At 44.7% G+C, this 12,579-nt stretch overlaps 1 protein-coding gene across 1 annotated transcript in view; it reads right to left on the bottom strand.

Annotated features, from left to right (window-relative positions):
* Positions 1-5,311: 5,311 nt before the first annotated feature.
* CREG2 (cellular repressor of E1A stimulated genes 2) overlaps positions 5,312-12,579 on the bottom strand; it is a 28,150-nt gene continuing 20,882 nt past the window's right edge. Inside the window, exons 3-4 of the mRNA XM_009638980.1 lie at positions 7,275-7,388; positions 5,312-5,459 (exon numbers count right to left, since the gene is read on the bottom strand). Coding sequence (XP_009637275.1) covers positions 5,312-5,459; positions 7,275-7,388 — 262 coding nt within the window. The remainder of the gene's footprint in view (positions 5,460-7,274; positions 7,389-12,579) is intronic.

The raw sequence follows: 12,579 nt of genomic DNA, 5'->3' as shown, positions 1-12,579 counted from the left end.
CGTGAGGGGAAGGCGCTGAATAAACGCGGCTGCGTTACGGATTCGTTTTCCGTTCAATAGCGGTATTCCATACATACCTCTTCTTAAACAAACACCTTTGAAGTTCTGCCTGGTTTTTTTTCACACTAAGACATCTTGTTCCAGCTTCTGAAATGGATGGCTTGTCTTCACCAGCTACCAGCCTTCCCTGAATGGCCCCGTACACCCCTTCTTCCTTCAGAAGCCGACAGCTGTGTGATCACACGTTGCCAGCCTACGTTGTCACGCAGCGCCGTCACAGCGGGGTAACCTCCTTTTCTTCCTCGCCACGAACGCGGGTTGTGGCTGCTGACCCAGACAGGGTCGAGTAGAGCCCGGAACAGTTTGTGCAGGAGGTGAACTGCCCTACTCTGTGTGGGCCCCAAGGCCAGCGTGTTCCCATCTCTGTTCCAGAGCTGGTGTTTTTAAAGTACGTACATACCTACAGACATACACAAATAGACTTAACTTCAACCCAAAAGTATTCTTTAAAGTAATTCTGTATCATTGTCCCAAAATACTTGGCAGTGTTAGGACTCCTGAGCATCGCGAGAAGATTAAAGTAGCAAAATCAAGACGATGGACAAGGCAGCAGGCAAAGTAACGTGGAAGGGGCTGTGGAGAAGGAAGCTGAGGGAAGACCACAGAAAAACTATAGACTCAGTGAAGAAAAAATGAGGACAAGGAGGATCGGATCAGGCAACAGAGGAGTGGGAAAACATCAGATGGGAGAGTGCACTTGGAGGCGGTGGCAAAGCAGAGGCAGCTAAAGGCCGAGCTGTGTTGAAGGACAGCAAGCAACAGACAATTTGGAAGGAGCACAAATTCAGTGTCTGGCAAAAAGCAGACCCAAAAAAGTGACAGTACTTTAGCGAGTCCAAAAATGTTGTTCAAATGAGAATTCTTTGCTAAAAAAAAAGTGAATGACACTTAGTGTAATCAGAGTAGACATCGCTCCGGAAACGGGACAAAAGTAAAAAGAGTCAGTACAAAGGAAAAGAACAGCTGCAGGAAATGTCCTTTAAAGAATACGGAGTCACTGGAAATAGGAAACTGATGCCGACTGTGATTTGTACAGGTTAGGAAACTGTTGTCACGGTCCTTGCAGCGAATGCAGTCCGACCAGTGGCAAGACAGAGACTGTAAGGCGTAAGTAGGAAACACAGGCTGTTTCCCATAACCTTTATCAGATACGAAGCGGGAACTTTAGTGGGAGAGCTTTAATTTTGTTGAAAGGAGATGGTGCGGGAAAGCAAGATGAAAAGGTATTTTGTCAACCTTGGCTTAAGAAAACATGCCAGAGGGAAGTAGACGGCAGAGAACAAGCTGTAACAAGAACTTGTAAGAGCAAGGCTAGCAAGGGAAGAAATAGCACCGAGGAAACTTCCAAAACACCATTAATGCACACCTGAGAGGTGAGTGCTCAGCCTCCACGTGCAGAAAAGAAGAGCAAACATCACTAAGAGTGACATTTAACTGCCATGGTGAAAGCCAGGCTGACAGTAATGAGAAGACGAAGGAAAGAGGAAAAGTGCCTGGCTAGACTTTTCTCCCCAGAGAAAAGCGAGGCTGTACCAGTGCAGATCTGAGTCTCAATTCCCAGAATTATTTTGAGAGAAATTAGCATGGTTCAGGAAAACTCAAAAAAAAAAAAAAAAAAAAAAAAAAAGCAGATGTTCACATCAGATGGAAACACTAATGGCTGTCAGCAAAAGGTCAGTTACTCTGGTCAATGCTGTACTGCAAACACAAGAATATTCTAACTGCAGCTTCCACTTTGAAATTTGTTTTATTCGCATTTCTTCTCGGTAGATGTTTTGTTAACAACGTTCAGTATCTTTAGAAATCAAAATACATTGCAAACTTGCAGCACACATCCAGAAACGAGACGGGTTGCATTTCACCCACCGAAGTGATGAAAATTTCATCAGAAATGGAGCATTCTTTGGTTAAATAAGAACAGCAGTTCAAACTAGCTGTACTTAAATCCTGTGCATGCATTATGTTTGCACAAATTAGCAAAAAGTGAGAACCCAAGTTTAGAACTTTGTCTTCCTTTTTTCAGCAAGTTTACAGACATGACTAAGTGCATCTCTTAAATCTTGCAAAACTACAGTTAAAGTTTTAAATAATACACATTGCACAACAAGCTTTTTGGGGGAAGCTACAGAAGTAACAAAAATACAGAACACGAGGAAATAAATTACACATCAGCTAGTTGAAATGCTTAATAAATTAATAAGGGCTTATCAAGACCTTTTATAAAAACGCTTATTTGATCTAATAATTAAAGCACAACAAATAAATAGGATTTTTGCTATTGACTTGAACTGAAGCACGATCAGACCCTTTACAGCCTCAAGGAACTATGATTTTATTATGATATGTCAGTAACACCCTTTGGGTGAAAAACCCTTTGGGTTCTCTGCTTTAACAAACGTCACTTACCACGTGATGACCAATATCACTCGAGACATTTGTTAGTTTAAACAAAAATTGGAACTAGTATGTAATCAATAATGTAAAACCCAATTAAGCAAACTACCATCTCCTCCCCTTTTTTCACTCCAGAAAATTCCATTCACAACCTGCAGGTCGTATTTCTGATGAGTTTCTACAGACTTCCCAGGACTTTTATGGTAGCTATTCCTTGGGAGAAGAAAGCATGAAATGAGAACAGGTGATTTAAGACGGCATTTCTTCATGAAGCCCCTTTTGTCACTTTACATGCCATCACCATTTCATGTTCTGAGGTTCTGTCTAGAGCCTCATGGCAAGTCCATATAGAAAAGCTTCTTGGTGAATGTATCACTTTACAATACAGAAGCTACTCCGATTAATCCAGGTGTGCAGGGAGACAGCCTATAGCAAGTAGGGTATTGTAAATTCAAACCCTTTTCTCACTTCTTAAACAGTTAAACTGTTCAGTTGAACATCGTTGATGCAATCCCTTACTGCTTTAAGGCAAGAGCGTTAACAAGTTAATGGATAGGACATAGGACCATGTCACTGTTACCAGGCTGTCTAAGGATGTACGTGAAATTGAGAGTATAGTAACAGCAGCATTTCTAAAATTCTTCCTCCCTTCTTCAGCTTGTTTAAACACGAAGCTTGCACACCGGATTCACCTAATCTGTGTGCGTGTCTATGTTTAGGGGCCGGGGCAGAGGACAGGCAGTTCACATTTCGCCTTGAATAGAAGTGAACTGGGATAATGAAACATGTAATTAAAGTTGCACAGAAATGTTAGGCCTGTGCAGATTCCCTTACGGGGTCTACTGCTCTGCCTGTTGAACTCGGATTTAAAAGTCCCTTTAATCTTAATGGACAAAGTATCAAATCCATAGTGGACAAAGCTCTCCGTGGCAAAATGATATGAATCGAGGAGGATTTCACTTGATGGTATTCTATGGATCTGTACAGGATGGGATGTTTTGCTTCAGTACTACACAGTGCAAGAGTTGGGGGCAAACTCAAATGGGAAAATGCTGCTCATCTGCCAAGGATTAAAAAAAAAAATGGAAATGGATTCGGGCAGGACGCTTCCTCTTTCTGCATAATCACCTCTGCAAAAGATCAGCACTGCTAACAGAGTCTCTGGCAATGAGACAAGAAAAAAAAAAAAGCTTACAAAATGCCTAAAAAAGTTTTTTCCCCCCCATTTGTCTTTGATTCTTATGGAGTATCAGGAATGGTAGTGATGCCCGGAGCCTTGAACTTGCCCGAGGGCTAAGTGGCTCCTGGTAGTTAAACCAGCATGGTGCCCAGCTCCGCTCCGGGAATGACTCCCCCTCTCCATGCCTGAACCAAAATAAGCTCATCTCTACTTAATTGGCTTCCAGCTGGTCATAGCTCGTGCAGCTGCCTCTGAGCTCTGCCCAGGGATTAACCTGTACAAGCTCAGGTCACTCACCCAGGGACCCAGGCTCCTCCTCAGCCCAGCTGTGATGCGGGCTGGAGTCCAGAGCTCGGGTGCCCTCCCAGGGATGCTGGATGACCTTCCCCACAGGCACAGAAACTCCATCTCAACGTGTCTCTTTCTTAATGTAAGAGGGAGAAGAGCCATGTAATTTGCAAACTGTGTAATGACTTGGCTGGTTAGCCATGGCACCTTTCTTTCCGTGATAGCCTTAGGAACGGCAGAATAAGTTTACCAGGACATCTAGAGAAAGGGCTGAAGGTGAATAAAATCCCTGTGAACTCTTTCAGAATTATCACATGAGATGCCTATTCATAATAAGTTTGCAACAAAGTTTGCACTTTAAACACTAGGAAAACGAGTTTTTCATGGCCTGAAATATCTACCTATCTTTAGGCTTCTTTGAAAAATAAATTCATGAATGAGCCCTTTAAAACTTGGTGAGGAAACAGAGTTAAGGGACTGGCTCCACCCCTAGGTGAGTCAGTGATGGTTTACAAAAATCAGCTGCACAAGTGAGTTAAAAATAAAGCAGTGGCTGGAGAAGGGATGCAAAAAAAAATTGGGACTACAGGCTATTAAAAATGCTTTTCCTGCCTCATAACAGGGACAGGCTAGCTGAGAACATTTACTTAAATTCTTCTTATGAGAACGTTTATACTTGTATTGGGATAATCCTTGTGGGGCTGATTTGGTTGGGGTCCTTAACGTGTTTAACCAGCTTTGTGTCAGTGAGAGAAAAGTTATACTGGAGCCGTGCTGTTTGAGCTGCTTGCATTTTTTCTACTAAAAGAGAGAATTTCTACTCAATTTCCAAGTGAAATATCAAATTAGATAATTAGGGAAAAGCACATGTAGAAAATATAAGTTAGCAAATGAGGACAGCTTTAACAAAATATTTTTTTTAAACTTAAATATCTAAATTTGCAGCTATTAAGTTTATCTTAGAGTACTTACAAATCAAGGGAGACCAAGAAGCAGTAATACCTCCACAGTGCCTAGAGGGTTCTGAGTAGGCAATTTGCTTTTTCTGTAAATCAGAACATTATATTTAGCACATACTGTAGTTTCCCTGTGGGTGCACAGCAATAAAAGTCAAAACAAACAGATACAAAGCATTTTTAAGCAGCATTCAAGATGATGCATTGCCTGTTTGAAATGACACGTTTGTACATTGCAGGATAGGGCTAGTACCTCTTCTTTGTAATTTGGAAGTCTGTGTTGGTTTATTTTCAATCTGCTCTGCGTAAGACAGGGCTATTTTGAAGCCTTTTGGGGGAAAAAGAAAAAAAAATCACTGTAAAGTAACCATCCAGCATGAAATTTTAAAAGTGTTTGGAAACTCAGAAGATCTCTATCTTGAAGCCCATTCAATCATCCTTTACTTGGAACTGCTTTTAAATACTCTTCTACTGCAATGGCAGAAACGTCTCCATACCAGCTTTGAAGCCAGATGTGCTCAATGTTCATTTTCATGAAGAACCACTCATAGCTGCGAGGCCACTTCCTTACCACCGGGTGCCTGGAAGGACAAGAAAAAAAATTAAAAGATGTGCCAAAGCGTATGCATAGTCTGCTTTTTCAATTCAGCCTAGCGTCCTCGGCCAGCGTGAAACCTGAGATCTGAGAACCACCACCATTTGTCTTTTTTGCCCTCCCTTGCATTAAGGTTTATCATCTTACGATCACACCCCCCAGCCTGGTGAGAACGGCAACGCAGGCAGCCAGCAAACACCACCTTCCCGCATTGCAGAACCCCGTCTCTAAAGGCAGATGTTGTTTGGTCTCTAAGTAAGCAAAAAACAGGTAGAGGAGAATCTCTCAACGTGTGTCAGGGTTGTGCTTGTGTCTGTTCAAAGGAAACAGTGTTCTGAAAATACTGCATCTTTGGTAGCACTTGTTGAGGTACGGCAGGACAGCCAATAAAACTGGCTCGGCAGGCAGAGCATGGCCTCTTCGAGCCGTTGCCTGCTAGAGCCTTCTCGTCCTCTTAATTCTGTCTCATTTGTTGGGCCTGTCCTTACAGCTAGCTCAAAGAGACCCTCCCCGCCAGCAATACTGGGTGCAAACATCTGGTCCCCAAGCCCCCGCGAGAGCATCTGCAGAGGATGGAGTAGGACGCTCGGCGGTGGCGCATGGAGCAGATACAACGGCTCAAGACATGGTGTTCAGTGGAGCACGGGGGGAAGCAATGCAAGTTGGGGCAGGGTTGGCCCACTGCAGAGGACGCTGCAGAGGAGATGGTTGGTTTGGCAACCTCTGGGTTGAGCTGTGGTTTCCACCATTTTCTGAGTTGTCCCTTTGAGCAGCTACAACTGTGGCATTAGGCACACGGGGTGAGAGCGGCGGGGCCCCCGGCCGCTGCCGGCGTTGGATGGGGTGAGCCCCGGCAGCCCTCACCATGTCGGTCTGGCTTTTGCTCCCTGACAGTGGAGCATCTGCTGCCAAGGTGCTGGTGGACTCTGGCTCACGTAGGAATCTGATTTCTGCAAAGTTTGTAAGGCTCGTGTGCCAGTATAGCCCCCATCTATCCCCAGTCCTGTTTTTGCTCTTGACAGGACACCTGCTGACAGGGCCCCATCCTAACCCCCTCCGGCAGGCCAGAGAGAGTATCACCTCAGGGCTGTTTTGGATCTTAGCTCATCCTGGTTTCCCAGCAGTATTTGATTGACCAGGCTGGATACGCCTGGAAGGACCATCCCTGGCAGCCTGTGTGGGAGGTGCATGCCCTGGCGAAGGTTCAGGCTTGTCACGCCTGTTATTCTGGAGGGCATGGGGGCACACCCTGGGTGTGTGTGTGTGTACGTGTCAGGGCTGTGCCTGCCTCTGTTCAAAGGAGGCTGTTCGGTAAGTATTATGGCTTTGGTAGCGGTTGTCCTACCGCAGGAGAGGTAATAAAACCTGTAAGCTCCACCCTGCAAACAGGCAGCGAGGCCAAAGACAGCAGAGCTTTGCTCCGTCCCTGAGTAGGGGGCTGTGGCTGAGGAGCGCTACCTGTCTGAAGGCGGGGAAGAATCACGAAAGGTAGCAAATACACCCTGGATTGATGGAATCTCTCCTTGGAGCCAGGTGAAGCATTTTCATAATCGCAAGATTATAAACCACATGCCTTACCGGAGCCCAACACTGAGCAATTGCATTTCCACCTTTCCTTAGCTCAAGAGTTAAAAGGAGGTCACACAGCTCTGCCTGTCGTTCCAAGCCACACAGGAGCCAACATGCTTTGTGGCCCCAAAGTAAAGATCAGGCTCGTTACTTCTCAGATTTTCCATACCAAACGGCCACATTGTCTTAAACCTGTGGGTTGCACTCCGCTACGTGCCTGTTATATACAGACCTGGAAAACATTGCTTGCTTGGCAAATTCCACTTCCTCCGGAGGCACCATGACCATCTGTCCCGTGAGAGTCAGCCTGGTGCACCTTGGATCCTCCGGATCAATTACGTTTTTTCTGTGCACAGAGAAAAATGCTCGTGTGTAATAGCTTGGTTTCTTTGTTAAGGGCTTTGGAGAAATATGAGTTCCTGCTCATGTATAAAAAGCTGCGATATTTTGTCAAGCCTTGAAGGTCTTTTCTATACCCAGCTGTAATATTTGGGGGTGGGGGGGAGGCTACTGGAGGAATACTCACTTGAAAGAGATCTCTGCTGGAGAGATATTTGTTTAATCTTAATCTGTGCTCTTAAAAATTGGATTAGTATATGTTAGACTGTAAAAAATGTGGAAATATCCATTTTCCCACACATCTGTACAGACCTCTATTCAGGATTCTGAAGAGAACTAGTGAGATGGTTAGTCTGTGCCTATGCCTACAAAATAAACCTGCATACGTATATTTGTGTGTAAAACGTAAGGTCTTTTCCTTCTGCCTATCCTAGAAACTCAATCCTTGTTCATTTTTACCCATTTTTCAACTGCTTTACACCAAAGAGACAAGTAAGATCTATTAAAAAAAAATTCTCCAACTGCCTTCATCCTTCAGACCGAGACAGGGAAGGTACTTGTTGCTTTTTGGCTCTTTCTATACAGTAATAATAAATAACTCCCATTAGTAGCTGCAGGGCTATTGCTGAGTCTGACATATACAATATAAGGATATAAATCGTAAGTAAATTGACCAGTCGCAAAAAAAAAAAAAAGTTGTATGAAATGACTGCAAAGGCCTGATCCTGGCAAGTGCTGAGCAGCCCCAAGTCCCGTTGCCAGCAGGTTGAGACTGCTCAGCATCTCATGGGACTGTCTCCCTGCATAAGAACATGAGCCCGGAAAACTACATTAGGAAATGAAAACTGCATTTCTTCTTGTCTGTGTTTTAATCGGAAGCAGCAAATCACAGTAAATTACATCTCATCTGCGTGCAATTTTACTTAAAGATCCTGGCTTGAGCCCTTTAGCCTTAACTGCGTGCAATCTGCAATACTGGTTTTGGGGTTTGGTTTTTTTTTTGTTATAATTCTCCAAATGTGTCTATTGCATGCAGGAAACATATGGGCATCCTCCTGCAGCTAATTTAACACCTGCAGATTCCCCGCAGATGGTTATGAAAGACTGTGTAGCTCGCTAGATAAAGTATCTGCTTTTATAGATAAGGCCATGAACAGAGATATGCAAGGAAGTATAGCAGGCTGATTGATACCCAGCTATGCCCAGTAAGCGCTTGGCACCATCTGTAGCCTGAGCTCCAAAGAGCCATTTGCAGTCACATCATCTCTGGGATGTTTTTTCAGCATCCTGCTCGGTCTGGAGCAGCAGTTGTCTGAAGGGGGTGTTCAGCTTAACGACCTCTGGACAAACTCCGCTCGTACTCTTTTTTTCCTCTACCACACTTTCTGCACGGGAGCAAGGGCAGCTGCCAAGGATCAAGCTCAAACATTCTGTTCACATGAATAAATAATGGTCTAATTTTCTCCAGTACGTATTTTTTTTTTGCTGTGAAGTAATAAATGAACAGTGTTCTGAGTACCTGAAAATCTGCATTCCCTACCCTGGCACTGGGTTTGTTTCTATCGGCGCGTATTCAGAACACAAACTTGTCTACACGGTGACCTTGGCACGCTGTCGATCGTCAATGCTAGCTCTTAGGGCATGATGAAGGTGCAGTTTCACAGATGGCCTACAGTGGCCCGAAAGCATCCTGTCATAGAATCATAGAACCATAGAATTGTTTAGGTTGGAAAAGATATTTAAGATCATCCAGTCCAACTGTTAGCCTAACCCTGCCATCCCACCACTGAACCATGTCCCTAAGCACCTCATCTACCCATCTTTTAAATACCTCCAGGGACAGTGACTCGACCCCTTCCCTGGGCAGCCCATTCCAATGCTTGACAACCCTTTCTGTGAAAAAATTTTTCCTAATGTCCAACCTAAACCTGTCCCGGGGACACCCGTAGCTCCTGCCATTTCTTTTGCATACGCTTTGGGTGTTGTGTGGCCATTCAGCACCCACGGTCCAACGAGCAGCTCACCCACCAAAACAGGAATAAATACAGTCGAATACAGTGGATGCAGCGGTAGAGAGAGGAGCTGAATCCCACAGACAAGGGGCGTCAGCCGAGGGCCTGCATGCCCAGCAGCCAGATCAGCCCAGATCCACACTCTTCTAGCCCTTGGCCCTGGATAGGAGAATCTTAAAGTCCATTTGAAGTGATCTCCTGATCTATTGTTATCTTTTGTGCTTAAACTTTATACTGTATCAACACCCTCTACATATCATTACATATTTAACTAGATGATCTTTAAAAATACAGAAGGGAAGGGACTTCTCACTAGCAAAGTCTCAGTTCAGACGATTGCTTTAAACTAGTAACTGTGCATCTGTGTGTATAAAACTGTTCTCTCCGCAGCCTAACGGTATCATAAAACAACCGAAGAGCTGGGAAAAGCAGGGCGTATTTGCAAGAGCCTTTCTTGGGTACAGCTCCTAGGTAAGACGCTGTTAATTACTTTCAAAGATTAATTAGAAAGGGATTGTTATTAAAGGATGTCTGCATTTCAGAGTGGATCAAATGGTGACAGATTCGGGTATGAGCAGGAGCAGGAGCAGTGAGAGATTTTGGTCTGGCGCCTCAGATTACAATGACTTGATCCTTTTGTGCAAGTGCATGTTGATTTTGAGCAGGCAACAGAGCTGACGTTGCTGTGGTTGAGCAGTGAATACTGCCTGCCTTTGCTGAGATGGTTTTGCCCGATAGGACCGGTGTCTGATGTGACTGCCCCGATTTACAGGAAAAACTGCTCACCACTTATTTGGCTGACAACAAAACCCACACGCTGTACATCCATATCTGGAATAGTTTTATTTCTGTTTTTTTCCCCTGGCTCCTTCTTCTGTTTGCTGTTTTCTCTATGTTCTCGTGAGTCAGGGCGTGACACTGATCGACACACACAATACTATCTTCCCAGTAAAAGTTATTCAGACTGAATTTTGCACTTTGCAATAATATTCTGGAGGGTCAGTTTGGTTTTGTGGGAAATGAGGCAAACAAATTATTTGTGTAGATTATTTTAGATGAGTTTTGGAAGAGCTGAACAGGACAATGATACATTTGAGTTCAGTACGCTGTGTTACTACTTTTTAGCGCTGCCTCTTCCAGGCTTTCTGTTTCAGAATAGGAACCTTGCATTCTAATCCTACATTAGCATTAGTATTTTCTTTACTGGAGGAGCCCTTCATATTCTGAAGTAAATCTGTTTCTGCATCCTTTTTGGCATAGTATTTCCCTAATAATGTGCAATTACTTTTATACTTCTTAAAACAGTAAAAAAATCACTAAACTTACAGCTACAGCTTTTAACCCCATTGCCAACAGGTCTTGAATTTTCAGTGGTGTTGCCAGTGCAACCAATGTAAATGCAGGCTTTGCTTCCTGGGAGTAAAGGGATATAGCCAAGGATATATCTCATATTTTTACTAAAGATAATAAAGGGATACCAGGGACAAATAGGTATATTTACTAAAATATTTCTCCCTCACATCTGTAGAGGACTAGTCATGCATCCACTAGTCACCTCTTGCCTTCTGCATAAATAAACACATATTCAGCTCTCAGTCCCTTGGGTTCCTTCTATCTTTGTTGGCACAAGAACAAGTAGGTGCAGAGGAGCGGCTTTATATTTTATTTTGTGCGCTGCTGACCGGGGGCGAGGGGGAAGCAGAGCCAGGGGGACAGGCGGCATGCTGGTGACACTGTCTCCCTGTCAAGGAAAGCTGAGGTGGCTTCGCGGGCCCTGTCTTTACCAGAATCAGGTCCTCTGTCTCCCTGGAGAGGTTTTCATGAAGGCTATGATAAAATATGAGCTGAGGGGAAGAGAAAGCAGGGAACTGCGGAAGGAGACCAAGCACTAGGGAACACATTTATTTTTTTTATGCGTATGTAAAATACATACACCTTGTTGCAGAAACTGAGGGAAGCCAGATTAAAATGGAAGAAGATTCAGTTTATGCATTTTATAAGAACACAGTGCATCGAGAGAGACTGTCTTAATTATTCATCTGATGTGTGAAGAGAGATTAATTGATTGTCTCCACTCCTCTGCTTACGGTGGGCAAACTGGGTACACAGAGTCTGACCTGGTCCAGGCATTTGGCTCTCCCAAGCGTGTGAGATGAGTGCAAGAGCTGCATTCACTTACAAAGGTGCCAGCTTTACTGAGCTTAAGGAGAAGGCTGCGTCCAAGTGGAATTCGTTTCCCAACAGCGATGTAATGCCGCGCAGCACGCTGCTGCTGAACAGGTCCCACTTATTTTACAGCATACCGCTTCCGCACTTCCTGGGTCACGGTTCAAGAGTGGTTCAGAGTAGAGTGCCACCTACTCATTAAATTGTTTACTACACTAGCCATCTCTTGGATTTTAATTAGAAGGTTCCTATACAACCACTAGCCGAGCCCAGATCTGATGAGCCCACAGTTCCGGCTGATGCAGTTATATTGGCAGACAAGGTGATGATGCTGGGACCTTGTTAGGGTTCCCTTTCGCAGTTGTTGAGATCTCGGCTTTGGCTGATGATGCTCTGTCTCCTGGTTTCTGACCAAAAGTATCCCTTAGTATTACCTTCATTCTCAGACTCTGCAGTCTGCTTGTGAGGTAAAACAGATCTGGCACAGATCCGCAGTAAAGGCAAAACAGGAGACTGGGAAGGAGAGCCAGATGTCCCCGAGAAGGAACCGGTAGGTGGAAGGTGGGAGGGTTCGGTAGTGCTCCAGGGACTGGTGGAGGAAGCAGGGGTCTATGGAGGGCAATCTGGCTTTTTCTTCTTCCCCAGCCTCCTTCTCCCACAGACAGAGGAGCTGCCATCCTTCTTCTCCACCCCCGTGAGGAGACAGGACCTTCCATCCACCCTGTGAGGATCCATAAATCCTCCCCATCTCCTCTGAAGGCAGTTCTCCCTGCCCTGTGAGAAAGCACTGCTTTTACCCCTCTATTTCTTGTGCAGGATGGAAGAGAAAAGAAGCTGGGAAAGAGCTTTCTTCTGTTACAGAAAAGGAGGGCCAGAGAGCCAAGAAGAAAGCCCCAGAGAACAGTTTTCCTACAATTTTTCTACTTCAGAGCATGCGGCTCACGTGCAGCATAAGGGCAATGACTGTCTCCATACATCCTAACCTCCTTTTAGCGGCGGGCGCCGCCCCCCGCCACAAAC

This window comes from Egretta garzetta, unplaced genomic scaffold (assembly GCF_000687185.1).
Source record: "Egretta garzetta isolate BGI_Z169 unplaced genomic scaffold, ASM68718v1 scaffold5, whole genome shotgun sequence".
Classification (NCBI taxonomy): domain Eukaryota; kingdom Metazoa; phylum Chordata; class Aves; order Pelecaniformes; family Ardeidae; genus Egretta; species Egretta garzetta.
Note: the sequence above shows the minus strand (reverse complement) of the source record. Positions and strands in the feature narration are given on the sequence as shown.